Source organism: Spermophilus citellus (assembly GCF_964194105.1).
Source record: "Spermophilus citellus genome assembly, chromosome: 10".
NCBI classification, from domain to species: Eukaryota; Metazoa; Chordata; class Mammalia; order Rodentia; family Sciuridae; genus Spermophilus; species Spermophilus citellus.
Genome location: NC_138197.1, coordinates 96,411,413 through 96,431,286, shown reverse-complemented (window position 1 = coordinate 96,431,286; position 19,874 = coordinate 96,411,413). Strand labels below are relative to the sequence as shown.

Genomic DNA, 19,874 nt, shown 5'->3' with positions numbered 1-19,874 from the left:
AAAAGGTCAAAACAATAACAACAGAAAAAGTTCTGACAAACATACACTCTGTAAAAACTCAATAAATTGTGCCAAAAAGGCACAGCAAGATTATATTTAAATTGTGAGCATTTACAGATAATAAAGAGAAATACAAAATCTGTGCATTTTTTTATTCTAAAAAGTGATCAATTTAATTTGATCTAACCTGAAGCTAAACAATAAATACTTCAAAGAAGAAACCTAGGTATAGTCTCATACGCATAATTAAATCTAAAGACCAATTATATCATTCAGAAAGTCACCTTGCCCTTGGAAAGAGGTTTCTCTGTAGTGTTCTTTACAATCTAGAATTCAGGTTTTACATTGGCTTGTCCTTTCTAGTTTCCATAAGTGACACAAGAGTTTCCAGGACCTGAACAAAAAGCACCTAAAAACATTATCAAAGTAGAAGCAAGGGTGCAGGACCAAATAGGATGAGGGGGGGATGGGGGGAAGGGGGGTGGGAGCTGCTTTCAGAGTGGGACTAGAGATCAACAGGCTCAAACGAAAAAAAAAAAGAGAGAGAGCAGGTAGTTATCAAACTCATGAAGTAGGAAACAGTTGGAGATGTCAGGCAAACACAGCAAGCATTTTATAGCATACATTTGTGTACATGGGCCTGGTTTATTTTTTAAAAGACGGATTTACTGCAAGGTCTTTTCTTTCTATATTTAGAAATTATGGAGTCCTCATATTCAATGTTTTACATTTAAAGAAACATCCTTACAAATCAGAACAATGAAGGGACAATCTGAAAGCCACTTCTGAATACCTTAGAATATATTTTTAATAAGGCAAATCTCAAACATTTGACAAATTGCCCTGTCTCTGGCTAACAAAACTCTTAACCCTTTCTTTTAATTTATGGGCACATAGTCTATATTTCCTACCCTGTCTGGTCATTACTTATTGTCATATGATTGAGTTCTGACCAGTGGAATTGAGTGGAAGTGATATGTCAAGTTTCCAAGCCTCTTATGGAACCTCACAGTTTTTCTCTTATACTGGCTGAAAGTGGAAAGAAGTGACCAGTAGCTGGAAGGAACCTGGTTTCCAGGGTTGCCATATGCATGTATTAGCAAACTATTTCTGTAAAGGGCAATTTAGTAAATATTTTAGCCTATGCAGATAATACATTCTCTATTTGACTATTCATCTCTATCCTTGTAGCACAAAAGCAACCACAGACCACACATACACACACACACACACACACACACACACGCGCGCCATCCTCATGCCTGTGTTCCAATAAAACTTTATTTCTAAAAAAATGGGCACCCCTATATTTATCCTCTGTGCCAATTTGTTGACCCTTGACCATATGGGGTCATAAAAGTAGTGAAGAATATATTTCTACTATGGTTAGACCCTAAGATTTTGGATTTGTGCATTAAAAAAAGTCATTGTTACCTCAATTAATACAATGCTACTTTGACAATACATAAAGTTTGTTCTAACTCATTTCTTTATGAAATATTGTGAACCTTCTCATTCCATGTTATCAGAATTTTACAAAAGACTTTACAACATTAAAATATGATAAAGGAAATCAATTCATTGGTCTGTTGTGTTTTTCTTTTATGGAAACTGAATCATGTTATTTTCACTAGGAAAATTGTAAATATTTTTCCTGGCCCTCTCATCTGGTGACTTTTTCTCCAGTAAGAACTGGAACACTTTTTTAAACAAATCATTCCATGATTTGCAATGGGGAAGTCCTGCTATGTAATCAATTAGCAAACTTTCCCACAAATATCAAAATTCTCTGCCAGACCCCAGTGATTATTAATACAAAGGAAAATATTTCTTTTAAAAAAGGAAGCAATAGTGGGAGTTGGGGAAGAGGAAGAGTTCAAAATGAGATTTGTCAAAGATCAATTCAGCATTCCTGGCAAGAATCCATAACTTTCCATGTTTTCCTATTACATGATTTAATATCAGAAAGAAAGTAGTACACAGACGTTAATTAGAACTAGGTGGGATTTCCAGCTCCACTCTGAGTTCCGTTTCTAAATCAATTTAATGGGAATAATACTAAATTTGGTATAGCATCCAGCACATGGCAGATACTTAAAAATTGGGGTCTGGAGTTATGGCTCAGTGGCAGAGCACTTGCCTAGCACATGGGAGGCACTGGATTTGACCCTTAGCATCACATAACAAATAAAATAAAAGAATTCTGTCTATCTACAACTACAAAAAATACTTTTAAAAAATCATTAGGGATGGCTGAGATTGTAGCTCAGTGGTAGAGCACTTGCCTAGAATGCATGAGGCACTGGGTTCAATTCTCAGAACCACATATAAATAAATAAAATAAAGGTCCATCAACAGTTAAAAGAAAAATTTTTAAATTTTTTAAAAAATCATTAGGTATTATCACTAGCCTTAATTGTCAATTTCTGCCAAGTTCACAAACTATCATTTCCTACTCAACTCTACATTTTATTGTGAAGAAACATATCTATCCATCAAGACACAGAATTTTCTGAGGTGATTGATAATAAGTTAATCAAAACATCTACAGATTCCTTTACTAGACTCATACCTCTTTCATTGCTCTTGAGTTTTGTATTTCAGTATGAAATTTGTTCCATCACACTCTCCTTTTCTTCTGTACTTTGAAATATCCTTCCCTTTTCTGGGTTGCCTAACATTTCATTTTATCATAATCTTTCTAAAATATAGATTTAATCATGTTTCTTTTATATAAGCATCCTTCTCCTATCCTGAAGTCCTAACTCCTCACAATGGCATTTAATGCCCATCTTCCCACTGCCTCTAATCAACCCCATCTCTCTGGCTTGCATTCTATTCCTAGGTTTACTGAATAATCTGCAATTTTATGAAAACAGTACAGTATTTCATTGCTTGCTCTTATGGTTTTGATCTGGAATATCCCCCAGATATCCATGTCTTGAAGGCTATTCACCAACACAGCAAGGTTTAAAGTGTTAGAAACTGTAGGTGTGTGGGGTAGAGTTGGAAGAGGCAGGAGCATAAGAATATAAGGGCTGTATCTTATTCTTGGCTCCTTTCCCCCTATCCCTTGGCTTCCTGGTTGTCATGAGCTAAGTAGCTTTCTTCCGCCACACCCCTCTGCCATGATGTTCTGTTTCACTTCAGGTCCTGAGCAATGGAGTCAGACAACCATGGACTGAAACTTCTGAAACCATGAGCCAAAATAAACCTTTCCTTCTCCAAGATGTTCTTGTCAATAATGAAAAGCTAACCAAGCACAGAAACTTGTTACCAAGAAGTGGGTTCATTGTTTAAACTATACCTGACCTTTGGGATTAGTTTATAGGAGGAGTTTGAAAAAGTTTGGAGACACAGAATAGAGAAGCCCTAGAATGTTTCAAGTGGAACTTATCATAGGATTGTTCTGCAAGCTCAGACCAAAGCACCCATAAGAGTGTGGACACTGAAGTCTGTGTTCACAAAGCTTCAGAGGGAATGAGGACTCCACTGGGAATTGGACCAGAGGTCACATGTGTTACATTCAGTCAAAGAACTTGTCTGTATCTGTCCATTCCCTGAGATTTTTGTATAAGGCAGAGTTCAAAAGTGATGGACTCATTAATCTGGTAGAGAAAAGGAACACAGCATTCAGGTGGTGGTATGGATTTTGCTGGCTGTCTGTAGCCAGGTTTCCTACAAGAATTGGCAGCAAAGAACAGAACAGAAAGATTTAGAAAATTTCACATTTGATCAGTAAAGGGGTGAGTTGAAAGTTGGGCAAATTAAGGTAAGATTGCTAAAGAGATTAATACCATTAAAGAGAAACCAAGTACTTTGAATGGAGAAAACAGGAAATATGCCTTGAGAGTGTCTCACAAAACAGCAAGACCCCACCCATCACAGGCTTAAGTGTGTAAAAGAGTAAACTCATTTGAAAGATTATGTTTGAGAAGAGTACACTACTGCAGCACTCTGTTCTCTAAGTCTAAGAACCTATTTCCCAAGATTTGCTTCACCTTGCTCAGCTGCCCAGGCATGCACTACCCACTGCAGCCATGTTCCAAGTATCCCACATACTGCTCCTGCTGGTGGCAGATCTTCCTATTGCCCACATGGTGTTAATTTTGTGGGAATGCAAGATACTAGAGTTACAGATTTTAAAGGAAGACCTCAGAAGTTAAACAACGTATCCCACAACACAATCTGTGTTGGTAACCCCTGAAAGGCCAGTGTGTGAAGCTGTGTGAGTGAAGCAAAGACTGCAAAGGAGACACCAGGAAGACAGAGATGCCAGGAATGTGGAATCTTTGCCAAGAAAAGCTATAGACAGCAAGAAGATTTAGCCCATGAGAGAAGCCATGTGGGCTGCAATTAGCAAGGCCACAGGAGTGGGATCCCCCAGCCCTTTGGAGCCCACATTTTGCCACCATGTTGCGTGGATGTCAGATGTTAACTACAAGACTTAATGTTGTTCCTGCTGTGTTTCAGTCTTGCTTTGCTCTCACCCCTTCTTTCTAAGCTCCTATTTCTCCCTTTCCTCCCTTTTAGAGGACCTCTGTACCAATGCCTGTTACTTTTTACAGGAGCTCACAGCTAAATATTTGATGAGAGTCAAATATTTAGTCAGATGAGACTTTGGAGTTGAACTTCTGAGGAATGCAGGGACTATTAAGATTATGGGGATTCTTAGACAGAATTCAATTTATTTTGTGGGATAGGTATGGGCCTTTGAGGATCAGGGAAAGGATGTTTTTGTTTGGATCTGAAATTTTCCCTTGGTGTTTCATGTGTTGAAGGTTTGGTGCACAACGCAATGAGGTTCAGAGTGACTGGAATCTCTAGGTAGGTGACACACTAGGAGCATGTCCTTGAGGACTACATCTTGTCCTCTGCCCTTTCTTTTCTATTTCCTAGCTTCCGTGAGCTGAATAGCTTTCACCTGCTATGTTCTTCGGCCATGTTGTTCTGCCTCACCTCGGACCCAGCACAATGAAGCCAGATGACCATAGAATTAAACCTCTATAATCATGGTCTAAAATAAACCTTTACACCTCCAAGTTGTTTGTGTCACATATTTGGGTCATAGCAATGAAAAGCTGACTGACACACCTGGTAAATGTTATTCAATTGAAAGTGTCCCTTTCCCCGTATTTATTTAGCTAAATCAAGTTCACTCTTCAGCATATGGTTGAAATGTTACTTTCCCCATACATGCAGAATTAATCACTGCCTCCTTTATTCTATTACAAAATTTTATTAAATTTTATATTAATCTGTTATTGCCTAAGTGATAAATGATAAATGCTGAACACCAACTGTGCACAGTAGGTTGAATTAAAAGTTTATATGCATTCCTTTACACTTTACAAAGTTATGAGCTAATTTATATCATTGACTTTATTAAACAGATGAAGAGACTGAGATTTAAGTATCGATTGACTTTCCAAGTTAATTTTGCTAGGAAATATTGGCACGTTCCAAAAAGAGCGCTGAGGTTTAGTAAATGCTGCAAACAGGATAAAGACAAAAGGTACAGTGTTAACCAAGAAGAGACATCACTTTAGAAATTATTGATAACCTCTACAGAAATAGAAGTCAGAGATAAAGTAAATCAAATTGAAAATGTGACAAAACAGCAATGAACAGAGATTGTTCTTTAAGAAATATCTTCAAAGTAGAAAATAAGGACTCATTCTTTAAAGTAGAAGGAAGAAAATAATTATTCTTTTTATTATTATAATCCTTTTAAATAGCTGAAACCTAAGCATGATTAGAAGTTAATCATAAAATAGTGTTTTTCAATTTGGTTTGATTTTATATTCAATGTTGGTACATTTCCCAAAATCAGGAGCCATTTTTTCATTTTCATGACTGGAGAATGCCATTGGTATACACAGTGGATGGAGATAAGGAAGTTCCTAAATACCTACAATGCTCAAAAGCATCAACACAGAATTATCAGGTCTTAATGTTCCTGGAATAGAGGCTGAAAAGTTGTGGTCAAAAGGATTCACTGGAAAGGAAGGCATTGAAAATATAAGAGAAATCAGCCAAAATTCAGAAGGAGAAAAGAGTATTTAACAAAAAGTTTACCTTTAGAAAGCTTTATTAGAGTTGTTAGTCTCATATCATTTACTTTTTCTTTTTTTACAGATACAAAGAATAAAGTTCAGAGACAGTAAATGATTTATCTTTTCAGAATCAATCAAGAAATTTAATTCAAATTTTGAGGTCCTATTCCAACATGGCGGCGGGCGCGGAGAGATCAAGTCTCTGACCTCTTCAGCTGTGCGGGCATAGGGAGTCGTAAACAACCTAAAAATGTTTGCTCAGGATCACTAGGCAATGCTGAGCTGACATGGATCTGGGGCGAACAGTCTGGGCCTCTCAGAACACACACTGAGCCCGGATCGGCTGAATTCAAGCTCCCATTCGCCTGCTTCCCGAAGACAAACAGCTGTGACTCAGCACTAATCCATCCGGCTAAAACAACTGGTCAGCCCTTCTGATCCTACGGAGGTAAATGCCTACTGAGCCTTCATAGGTAGTGGCCACAGGTTTGAAACGGGGCTTGAGAGACACAGTAAGGACCCACCCGTTGCATTGGTCACCCGGCAAAGGGAAACGAACTGTCGCCATTTGCAAGAGACACCACCATGGCAGAGAACTGACATCATCAGACTGCGGCGGAGGAGATAACTTCATTGAAACCTGCGGCTACAGCATCAAATAAATTTATAGGAGTAAACAGTAACTCAGTAGTCAAACAGAACAAGAAGTAACATGAGCAGCTTCAAAAAGCAAGGAAGAAAAGGAGTACAAACAATGCAGGACAGCCTAAATATTCAGGAGGACCTAGAGTCATCAGAAAAATGGTCATATACAGAACTCAAGGAACACCTTAGACAGATGGAATGGAACCTTACAGAGGATACAAGACAGCAAATTCAAGCAGCGAAAGAACACATTGAGAATGAATTACATAAACAGATAAAAGAAGAAGTTAAGCATCTTTATCAGGAGATAGAGATTATAAAAAATAATCAAACAATAATTCTAGAAATGAAGGAAACGATAAACCAAATTAAAAACTCAATTGAGAGTATCGCTAATAGAGTGGAGAAAGTAGAAGCCAGAACATCAGATAATGAAGACAAAATATATCATCTTGAAAAGAGTCTAGCCAACTCAGAAAGGCTGGTAAAAAATCATGAGAAAAACATCCAAGAGATATGGGATAACATAAAAAAAAACCAAACTTACGAGTCATCGGGATAGAAGAAGGTACAGAGATTCATACCAAGGGAATGAGTACCCTGCTGAATGAAATAATTACAGAAAACTTTCCAGAAATAAAAAAGGAAACAGATATACAAATTCAAGATGCATACAGGACACCGAGCACACAAAATCACAGTAGACCAACGCCAAGACACATTGTTATGAAGATGTCCAATATACAGAACAAAGAGAAAATATTAAAAGCTACAAGAGAAAGGAGACAGATTACTTTCAGGGGTAAACCAATAAGGTTAACAACGGATTTTTCATCACAGACACTGAAAGCAAGAAGGTCATGGAACAATGTATTTCAAACACTGAAAGACAATGGATGCCAACCAAGAATTCTGTATCCAGCAAAATTAAGCTTCAGGTATGACAACGAAATAAAAATCTTTCATGATAAACAAAAGTTAAAAGAATTTGCAGCCAGAAAACCAGCATTGAAAAGCATCTTGAGCAAAACACTACACGAGGAAGAAATGAAAAACAATAAGGAAAACCATCAGTGGGAAGTGCCTCAGTAAAGACAGAGGGTGAGGGGAAAGATAATCATGGAGAAACAAACTAAATTTTTTTAAAAAAAGGATAAATAATCAAACATGGATGGAAGTACAAACCATATATCAATAGTAACTCTGAATGTTAATGGCTTAAACTCTCCAATAAAGCGACATAGGCTGGTATCATGGATTAAAAAAACAAATCCAACAATATGCTGCCTCCAGGAGACACATCTGATTGGAAAAGACATACACAGGCTGAAGGTGAAAGGATGGGAAAAAATATACCACGCACACGGTCCTCGTAAGCAAGCAGGGGTGGCCATCCTCATATCGAATAAAATCAACTTCAAGACTAAGTTAATCAAAAGGGATAAAGAAGGTCATTATATACTGTTAAAAGGAACCATTCACCAACAAAACATAACAATTATCAATATTTATGCACTAAATAATGGTGCTGCGACATTCATAAAACAAATTCTCCTCAAGTTCAAGAATCAAATAGACCACAACACAATAATTATGGGTGACTTCAACACACCTCTCTCACCATTGGACAGATCCTACAAACAAAAGTTGAATAAAGAAACTATAGAACTCAATATCACAATCAATAAACTAGACTTAACTGACATATATAGAATATATCAACCATCATCAAATGGATATACTTTTTTCTCAGCAGCACATGGATCCTTCTCAAAAATAGACCATATATTATGCCATAGGGCAACCCTCAGTAAATATAAAGGGGTGGAGATAATACCATGCATTTTATCTGATCATAATGGAATGAAACTGGAAATCAATGATAAAAGAAGGAAGGAAAAATCCTACATCACATGGAAAATGAACAATATGTTACTGAATGATCAATGGGTTACAGAAGACATAAAGGAGGAAATCAAAAAATTCTTAGAGATAAATGAAAATACAGACACAACATATCGGAATCTATGGGACACAATGAAAGCAGTTTTAAGAGGAAAATTCATCGCCTGGTGGTCATTCCTCAAAAAAAGAAAAAACCAACAAATAAATGAGCTCACACTTCATCTCAAAGCCCTAGAAAAGGAAGAGCAAAACAACAGCAAATGTAGCAGAAGGCAAGAAATAATTAAAATCAGAGCGGAAATCAATGAAATTGAAACAAAAGAAACTATTGAAAAAATTAACAAAACAAAAAGTTGGTTCTTTGAAAAAATAAATAAGATCAACAGACCCTTAGCCATGCTAACGAAGAGAAGAAGAGAGAGAACTCAAATTACTAACATACGGGATGAAAAAGGCAACATCACAACAGATGCTACAGAAATACAGAAGACAATTAGAAATTATTTTGAAACCCTATATTCCAATAAAATAGAAGATAGTGAAGACATCGATAATTTTCTTATGTCAAATTTTCTTATGTCACATGATTTTCCCAGACTGAGTCAGGAGGATACACACAATTTGAACAGACCAATATCAATGGATGAAATAGAAGAAGCCATCAAAAGACTACCAACCAAGAAAAGCCCAGGACCGGATGGGTATACAGCGGAGTATTACAAAACCTTTAAAGAAGAATTAATACCAATACTTTTCAAGTTATTTCAGGAAATAGAAAAAGAGGGAGCTCTGCCAAATTCATTCTATGAGGCCAACATCACCCTGATTCCGAAACCAGACAAAGACACTTCAAAGAAAGAAAACTACAGACCAATATCTCTAATGAACCTAGATGCAAAAATCCTCAATAAAATTCTGGCGAATCGAATACAAAAACACATCAAAAAAATTGTGCACCATGATCAAGTAGGATTCATCCCTGGGATGCAAGGATGGTTCAATATACGGAAATCAATAAATGTTATTCACCACATCAATAGACTTAAAGATAAGAACCATATGATCATCTCTATAGATGCAGAGAAAGCATTCGACAAAGTACAGCATCCCTTTATGTTCAAAACATTAGAAAAACTAGGGATAACAGGAACTTACCTTGACATTGTAAAAGCTATCTATGCTAAGCCTCAGGCTAGCATCATTCTGAATGGACAAAAGTTAAAGGCATTCCCTCTAAAATCCGGAACAAGACAGGGATGCCCTCTATCACCACTTCTATTCAATATAGTTCTCGAAACACTGGCCAGAGCAATTAGACAGACGAAAGAAATTAAAGGCATAAAAATAGGAAAAGAAGAACTTAAATTATCACTATTTGCAGATGACATGATTCTATACCTAGAAGACCCAAAAGGGTCTACAAAGAAACTACTAGAACTAATAAATGAATTCCGCAAAGTGGCAGGATATAAAATCAACACACATAAATCAAAGGCATTTCTGTATATCAGCGACAAAACTTCTGAAACAGAAATGAGGAAAAACACTCCATTCACAATATCCTCAAAAAAAAAAAATACGTGGGAATCAACCTAACAAAAGAGGTGAAAGATTTATACAATGAAAACTACATAACCCTAAAGAGAGAAGTAGAAGAAGATCTTAGAAGATGGAAAAATATACCCTGTTCATGGATAGGCAGAACTAATATTATCAAAATGGCGATATTACCAAAAGTTCTCTATAGGTTTAATGCAATGCCAATCAAAATCCCAACGGCATTTCTTATAGAAATAGATAAAGCAATCATGAAATTCATATGGAAAAATAAAAGAGCCAGAATAGCAAAAGCAATTCTAAGCAGGAAGTGTGAATCAGGCGGTATAGCGATACCAGATTTCAAACTATATTACAGAGCAATAGTGACAAAAACAGCATGGTACTGGTACCAAAACAGGCGGGTGGACCAATGGTATAGAATAGAGGACACAGAGACTAATCCACAAAGTTACAACTATCTTATATTTGATAAAGGGGCTAAAAGCATGCAATGGAGGAAGGATAGCATCTTCAACAAATGGTGTTGGGAAAACTGGAAATCCATATGCAACAAAATGAAATTGAATCCCTTTCTCTCGCCATGCACAAAAGTTAACTCAAAATGGATCAAGGAGCTTGATATCAAATCAGAGACATGGCGTCTGATAGAAGAAAAAGTTGGCTCCGATCTACATATTGTGGGGTCGGGCTCCAAATTCCTTAATAGGACACCCATAGCACAAGAGTTAATAACAAGAATCAACAAATGGGACTTACTTAAACTAAAAAGTTTTTTTCTCAGCAAGAGAAACAATAAGAGAGGTAAATAGGGAGCCTACATCCTGGGAACAAATTTTTACTCCTCACACTTCAGATAGAGCCCTAATATCCAGAGTAAACAAAGAACTCAAAAAAATTAGCCAATAAGATAACAAATAACCCAATCAACAAATGGGCCAAGGACCTGAACAGACACTTCTCAGAGGAGGATATACAATCAATCAACAAGTACATGAAAAAATGCTCTCCATCTCTAGCAGTCAGAGAAATGCAAATCAAAACCACCCTAAGATACCATCTCACTCCAGTAAGATTGGCAGCCACTATGAAGTCAAACAACAACAAGTGCTGGCGAGGATGTGGAGAAAAGGGTACACTTGTACATTGCTGGTGGGACTGCAAATTGGTGCAGCCAATTTGGAAAGCAGTTTGGAGATTCCTGGGAAAGCTGGCAATGGAACCACCATTTGACCCTGCTATTGCCCTTCTCGGACTATTCCCTGAAGACCTTAAAAGAGCATGCTACAGGGATACTGCCACATCGATGTTCATAGCAGCACAATTCACAATAGCTAGACTGTGGAACCAACCCAGATGCCCTTCAATAGATGAATGGATAAAAAATTGTGGCATCTATACACAATGGAGTACTATGCAGCAATAAAAAATGACAAAATCATAGAATTTGCAGGGAAATGGATGGCACTAGAGCAGATTATGCTAAGTGAAGCTAGCCAATCCCTAAAAAACAAATACCAAATGTCTTCTTTGATATAATGAGAGCAACTATGAACAGAGCTGGGAGGAAGAGTAGGAAGAAAAGATTAACATTAAACAGAGACATGAGATGGGAGGGAAAGGGAGAGAAAAGGGAAATTGCATGGAAATGAAGGGAGACCCTCATTGCTATACAAAATTACATATATGAGGTTGTGAGGGGAATGGGAAAATAAACAAGGAGAGAAATGAATTACAGTAGATGGGGTAGAGAGAGAAGATGGGAGGGGAGGGGAGGGCGGATTGTAGCGGATAGGAAAGGTAGCAGAATACAACAATTACTAATAGGGCATTATGTAAAATTGTGGATGTGTAACCGACGTGATTCTGCAATCTGCATTTGGGATAAAATTGGGGGTTCATAACCCACTTCAATCTAATGTATGAAATATGATATGTCAAGAGCTATGTAATGTTGTGAACAACCAATAAAAAAAAAATGTAAAAAAAATTTTTTGAGGTCCTAGTACAATGTTCTTTAAATTAAGGCAATTAAGTTCAAAACTACTATGGATGATTGTTGGTGAAGTGATAATATAAACACAACATTATAGCAATCATTTTCTAAAAAAATTAATAACTTATGCATTGTTTTTTTATTTTCATAAACAATATGTTCAATGCCTTTTTTATTAAGAGAAAGAAAATGGTTATGACACAGGAAAGAAAGAATCTACAAAAAAATATACTTGGCAAACTGACAGCAAATATGCATACAACCTTCACACTTGCCAAAGAACAAGATGCATGAGATTTTTTTAAAAATTAATAATATATAATTGACATAAAATTTTAAAATAACTTTGCAATTTGAAGCATGAGATGTAAATTGTTAAAGATTTTGAAAAACACAAACTAAAATAATAGACAACAGTATTAGATTGCCACATTTCTACCAATTGTCACTCAACAGTAATAAATGTATAATAATGAAAAACTGAGTGAGCTTTCAGCCAGTAGAGAAAATGTGAAAATTCAAGCATTGTTACAACATTATTATATCATTGCTACTACATAGGCAAAAAAAAAAAAAAATCAGCAATAACAGTTAACAATTAAAACAGGAAAATCTGTAGTAGGAACTAAAACTAGAAAAAGAAGCAATCATGTTTCTTTAAATACAAAGAGCTAAATGTGCACACACAGCAAAATAGTCAAGGAAAGCGGAATTGTCTAGGGACATGAGCACTGACCTATGCAGCTGTAGGCCTGGCCAGTTCTGCAAATGTTACCATGAGAGCCAGCCAACAGGAGCGCTGACAGTCCTCAGCTATCAGGCAACCTCTCCAAAAGGAAACAGCTGGGAGCCAGAGCCAGAGATTGACTCTATTGACATCTGTTCCTATATTTCTATCATGGGGTTACTTTTATTTATTTCTGTTTCTCATACAATTCAGTAGAGTCCATGTGTCAACTTAATTGTCTTCTCCTGAAACTTCTAGGTACTGGGACATAACTGATGATTTATTAACAATTTGCTAGCAATGCTGATTTAATACTTAAAATAAATCCTACAACTCTATACAGAAACCAAACCAATCAATAACCCTCCATCTCTGCCTTTGATAATAGCAGAAGTCTTTGTTGAGGCAGTTTAGTTAGTTGGTTAAGAGTAACATGTTCTATTACTACAAAGACTTATTTGATATTCAGAGGCTGAGAATTTAACTTTTCTAAATATCAGTTTCTTCATCTGTAAAATGGGGATAAAAATAATGGGCTATTCTAGAAGACTACTATTAGAATTGAATGAAACACACCATGAAGTGTTGAACCCAGTACCCAGCATGTAGCAAACCTATGAACACCAGTTAATATTAGACCCTCTCAGCAACAATTTCTACAAATATCATCACAAGTGTGATTTTGTCTTATGCTTACAAAAGCGCTCTCACTGTTATATACCTAATGAAGTCTGTTTCCATTGATAATCTGACCTAGACCTGCTAATTTTGGTAAATATTCTGCACCAGTTATAATGGTTTATTCACTGGACATTGTATGTAACCGTTTCCTCAAAAAAGAGTGCTTTTCCTCTCTATATTTGAGTCCTATCTGCCCATTACATTCTAACAATTACAGTGTTTTCTAAATGTTCCATGCATATAGAATTTTTCTCAGCCATAAAAACCTGCCCTCATTAATAATACTATTAATGCAATGTATTTGCTTGTCATATTAGTATTTGTGCTTAAATATTTGACTTAACTAATGTTTTTAAGTATCTTCAAGCATTTAAAGTACTAGTTCTAGCCCTTTGTAAGCACACTTGTGAGAAATAATCTCTACCCTGATTGTCAATACAACTCAAAGAGTTGAGTAGGAGAACTGAACAAGCATCCATATTATCAGGGACAGGGGTGTTAATTATTTCAATAACCTTCTTAACATCTCCAAAACAGAATGTAAACTCACTTTCCTTTTAAACTCCACAGAGAATTTTTATACTTCTGTTTTTGAAGTTGATCTTAAAGAGTGAGAGAAATCTGTAGGATAGAGTAAACCTAGAAAATATTGGTATTATATCAGGAAGAAGTATAAAGAAGTAGGGGATAAAAATAAAAAAAGTTTTGTAGGGACAAACCTGATTCAAATTCTGGATTTTAGAGCTAGATGTCATACTGTTTAATTTTATGAGTGCCTCCTGCTCTCTTTATGCCTCAGTGTACTTCTCTGCAAATATAGAAAATAATGCCTTCTTTGAAATATTATGAGAATGAAATGAGAAATTTACTATAAAATATAGGGTAAATATATTGAAAAATATTGCTTTCTACAACAAGAACAAAATACTTGAGTTTACACTAATTTAAAAAAAGAAGGAAGAGCTGGATTAGCCCAAGTGAAAATTGAGACTAGATGTGAAAGAGCTACAGATCAAGCTGGGAATGAGAAAGCCAGCCCAGGAAGCAGTTCTCAGGAGTGGATATACCGAAGGAACCTTTTAGAACACGAATGTCTAATGCTTGATTGTGTGTTTTCTGATCCATTAAAAAAAAAAAAAAAAAAAAAAAAAACAGAAACTTTTTTCTTAAATTTACCTTTCATATTCTTAAATTTCCAAGGCAAAATGACTCTGTTCCTCATTTGGGTGAGTGCCCAGGAGAAACGGAAAAACAAATGCATATGTGGAGAGAGATTACAAAATTTAAGATAAGAAATCAGAACAAGATATAACTAAAGGAAACATAAGCCTGTGACACATTATGGTAGATTTTTCCAATGTATATGACATGAAGTTTAGAACTAGTATTATTTACTAAAGGACTGTGGAACGAAGCTGTCTGAAGAACTTGGGACACGCAGGAAGAAGACATCTGGGATAGAGTAGTTAGCTGGAGTTATGATGGAAGAGGAGGTGACAACAACTGGGAAACTGAAATGCATGAATGAAGACATCATAAGACATGAGAAACAGCTAGAGTTGTTTTTTTTTCCCCCCTTAAGGAGCATGGAGAATGTGTTAGATGCATGATGGAGAAGAGAGACAGGAGAAGAGAATATCAATTTGGAATAATGAAATAATTGACAGAAAACTTAACCAGGACCAAAAGATGAGGGCATGCAGAAGGGGATATATCTAAGCTATGAATCAAAAGTAAAATCTTCAGGGGGCTTGGGATATAGCTCAGTTGGTAGAGTGCTTGCCTTGCATGCATAAGGCCCTGGGTTCAATTCTCAGCACTGTCAAAAATCAAAACAAAAGTAAAATCTCCAGTTTTTAGTAATATACAGTAGGTGAGGTGGCAATGTATATCATCAAAGACTAGTCTCCTAGCTTTGGAATTCACAACTGGATGACTGAAATGTCTGCATTTGCCCTAGTGTAACACAAGGACAGGACAAGCAAGATCAAACCTATGTATGACAATGTCAGAAACGAGGTTTTATCTCTCAAATCGAGACTGTTGGGTGTAATAACCAGCTGAGTACTCCACATAAATATTTTCAAATGACAGTCATATACTGTGTGTACTATCCAGTGCCTTTTTTCTGTTAGAAATAAAAACCAGGGCTGGGGATGTGGCTCAAGCGGTAGCGCGCTCGCCTGGCATGCGTGTGACCCAGGTTGGATCCTCAGCACCACATACCAACAAAGATGTTGTGTCCGCGGAGAACTAAAAAAAAATAATATTAAAAATTCTCTCTCTCTCTCCTCTCTCACTCTCTCTTTAAAAAAAAAAAAAAGAAATAAAAACCATAACTTTTTAGCCAGGCACATGGCTACCTACTATAAACACTGCATTTTCCAATCTCTACTATACCTGTAAGGCCATAGAACTCTAAGTAGACCAATGAAATGTCAAAAGGTCCTAAATGAAATGGTGTGTTTCTTTTTGAATGGAGCTCAATTATCTACTCGAGACTGAGAGGTAGAAGCCACAGTGGATAATGGTGCCTTAAACAGAGCCTGATTGTCTGACAACTTCCTGAAGTCACCCTGTCAGCCAAGGACTATGTACCTCCAGATTTCCTTTACCGGAATAAGAAATAAACTCTTATCCATGCTATTGTTGAGTTTTCTACTATTTGTAGCCAAGTCTAAAAATTTTGGTCATCAACTTCTTAATTTTTCAAAAGTCACCAAAAAAAAAAAATCTCTAAATATACTTCTTTTCAGCATTTACAAATATTCTGAAACACTGACCAGGCATTCTTCACATTTTGTTCGAAGAAGTTTTTAATCTGATAAGTGGCATGGTGAAAACATTCCTATAAATATAAGTACAACTCTACTAGCCACAGAATCTTATTGGAATATTGAATGTTTGATTGATATGTTTGCTAACCAAAGTGATCAACCAAAATTCTTTTGAAAATACTACTCATAATGGTCAAGTCTTAATCTAAGGCTATTTAACAAAGTAGAAGTTTTACTAACCCTAAAGAGATGACAGCCATGGTCAGCAGAGAAAATGGATCTGTCCTTTCCACTGAATCCAGACAATACATATGTATACACAGAACATTGGGACAGAGTTAGATAGCACTCGCCTTTAATTATTTGCAGAAGGTTCAAGTTTTAAGTACTTTGTTGCTGACTTACACTTCCCTAGGAGTACTCTGAATTACTCACATTGGACAGACAATTGCAAGCCTGTAATAAAATATTTTCTGTTAACTGATTTTCTTACTTTGAGGATGCTTTGTACGAGATATCAAACTTCTCCTTTGGTAAAAGAAATGGTCCAAAGAAAAAAAATTTAATCTTTCTCATCATGGTTGTTTATTCATTTGTAGATTCATTCATTCTAATACTCAGCATTCAATCACTATTTAATTCTCATTCTCCATAAAACCTTGGGAGGAGGAAACTAGAGCACAGAATAAGATATGGGCCTTGACTTTTATATACATATTTCAGATCAGTGGGGATGGAAAGTAATTAACCATATAATCAAAATACATACTACCAAATACTGAGGGTGTGTTTCCATAAACAGAGTCACAAGAAAGAAAAGTGAGGAGAGGAACAGCTAGCAAAGACTTTATGGAGAAAGCCACATCTGGGCTAAAGTTTAGAGATCTGAACAGGTGAAGATAGATGAAAAAAGCATTTAGGAAGGAGTAGAGTTTTCACTTGCAGAATTGATTTCTCTATGTAATTTTTTTTCTCCTTAAATTATTCAACTTACAGTTGAATAAGGAAAGTAAAATCAAAACATTTCCTAAGACTCCAGAGGTGAGAATGGTGACTCTGGAAATGCTTCTTTAAAAGTAATGCTTATTAGGGTATAAGCAACCCCCCAATGAAGGTCATCAGCTGCAGGGCTATGCTGACACTCTGCATCTGGGGGAAACAACTGCAGTACAGCATAGCAAGAGCTATGAGCTAATGCTCACAAAATATAATAAATTAAATGACTGAAAAAAGATGTCAGTAATAAGTAAAACAGTAGGGTTTCAATTTACAAGTGAAAATCCAGACAAATGTGCAATATCGAGGAAACTAATATTTCATTTTCCTTCATATTACAATGAATTAAGAGCCTAGGACACAAATGTTCAAAGAGAAATTCTTTCAAATACAAATGGCATGTCTGTATGGATCTTTCCAAATCTTCTTTTACATATGATATGTATGAATATAGGTCCAATTTTTCTAACATTTGTGATTGGTCATATTTATTAGTGCAATATTTCAGAGCAATATCTTGGACTATTGATATCAATAAGTAATCAAGCACTTCATCAATATATAATATTAAGTGAATGCAGTATATGCAGGTATGCAGAACTCTGTCCATAGCTTTTACAACTACATGCTAAAAATCCAATTTTCATCAAACATTCAGCTTTTCAGTTACTCTATTAACAGTCTTACCCTGGCTCCTCTACTACTTCCCATTTCACAACAGGCTTTGTGGTCCACCTAAAAGGAAATGTGCATTTTTAGATATGAAAGTCTGTAGGTAACCTTCAGCTACTAACCTTGCTGTCTTCTTTCTCCTTGGATTTTCCTTGTAGGGACTTCTTCTCTCCAAATTCACAGGTTGATTTTAATGTGAGCTGACAAGAAAGCATTGAGCTCTCTGTTTCAGCAAGTTCCAAAGATCTTGAAGAATAACGCTGTGACCCAGTAGTGCCAAGATTTGGTATCGGAAGAGCAGTGTGAACAGGCTTTGACCCAACAGCTGGCTGTCTCCGTTTGGAGGCAACCCCAAGTACAGGCATGGCTTCTATAAAAGTATCTTTTTGCTGCCAAAGAAAATGCTCCTAACCTCAGTCTGGTCGACTCCAACTTTAGTATTTCCAGAACAAATACTTTAAACAAAACTAGCAGTCATCCTGATTTTTTTCTTTTAACTAATAACATAACTTTCAGAAAGAGGCAAAACTTCCCTTCATCTTTAGTTAAGTATCTTTCTTTTTGTTGGCTGGGATCTTCTCATTCTCTCTCTCCTTCCCTCCTACCCCCCTTTCTCATTCTGTTTAGTGACTCAGTGTCTATGTAATACTAAATACTCCTCTGGGGAGTAAACTTTTCTGCAAGGTAAATGCTAGAAAGCTCCTTCTCTAGAATTACAGAGCTCCCAGATTTGCCGTTTCTTTTTACTACAACAGTCTGAGTCTGTTTTTTTTTTTTTTTTAAAAAGGAGAAAAACAAAAGGAAAAACCCTTCAGTCCAAGCATCAAAGAAGCCAAAAGCCCACAATAGAGGAAGGACAGGCGTTCTTCCTGACTTCAGAAATAACCAGGCTGCATTCTCTTTTTAAAGAAAATCATATTTCCCCCAGCTTAAAAAAAAAAAAAAAGAATGGACATGTTAATGGCCAAAACAAACAGCTGTTGGAAGAACTTTTAGCCCGGAAATAATTTCAGCAATGAAGCTGTTTGTCTGATTTCCAGCTATTTTTCACTACTGACAGCCATGAGCCACGGTGTTCATTCTGTTTCATCCCATGAAATCAGGTTAGACTCACACAAGAGTGCAACTCGCTAAAACAGCTAAATTGTTCAGCAGGCAAAGCCTGTCCAGTTAACAGGGCACTAAATATATAGTAATTTATACATTTAATAATGATGATACAAATTCCCTAGCTAATACTTCCATGTGATGTACTATACACATGGGTTGCACTAACAGCAGTTACTGGGCTAAGCAGCTTGTGTACTATCACATATGACTATCAGAATACTCAAAATACAGGCACATTTATTTTATCCACTTTACAAAAAGAATAATTTTGATTCATATACATTGAGTACCATGACCAAAGTCATAAAGCTAGAAAGTGGAAAAGACTGCACTATTTTAACTTTGAAAGTAGTTTCAAGTATCATTGTATTCAAGATGACTTTGTCCAAAACTAAATTCTAAACTTCCAAAAAGGGTACAAACTCAGTGGCAATGAATGACATTAATCCTGTCCATAAAAATATTTTATTATGATCATATTGTGTTCCATTTCTGGCAAAAGCTCATCAGGAATAAATTTTTAGAAAGAAAACAGCTAATAAACATGCACTATTGTGTTGAAAACTGTTGCATAGAGTACAAAATCAGAAAAAAAAATTTCCCTATAATTTTAATAAAAATCATATTTGGATGACAGTATTGAGATTTTAATAGAAATTTCTTATCCAATAAAAGAAGTTTGATTTCAGACTCCCATATTTCTGTTGAAAAAAAATCTGTAAGATAGACACACTCGTTTTAAAAAATTGATA

At 36.1% G+C, this 19,874-nt stretch overlaps 1 protein-coding gene across 4 annotated transcripts in view; it reads right to left on the bottom strand.

Moving 5' to 3' along the window:
- The window catches only part of NAV3 (neuron navigator 3), a 353,745-nt gene extending 335,080 nt beyond the window's left edge, over positions 1-18,665 (bottom strand). For all 4 annotated transcript variants that reach the window (XM_081309697.1, XM_081309698.1, XM_081309699.1 and 1 more), the window contains exon 1: positions 18,135-18,665. In XM_081309697.1, coding sequence (XP_081165823.1) covers positions 18,135-18,377 — 243 coding nt within the window. In that variant the 5' untranslated portion in view covers positions 18,378-18,665. The remainder of the gene's footprint in view (positions 1-18,134) is intronic.
- Positions 18,666-19,874: the final 1,209 nt, after the last annotated feature.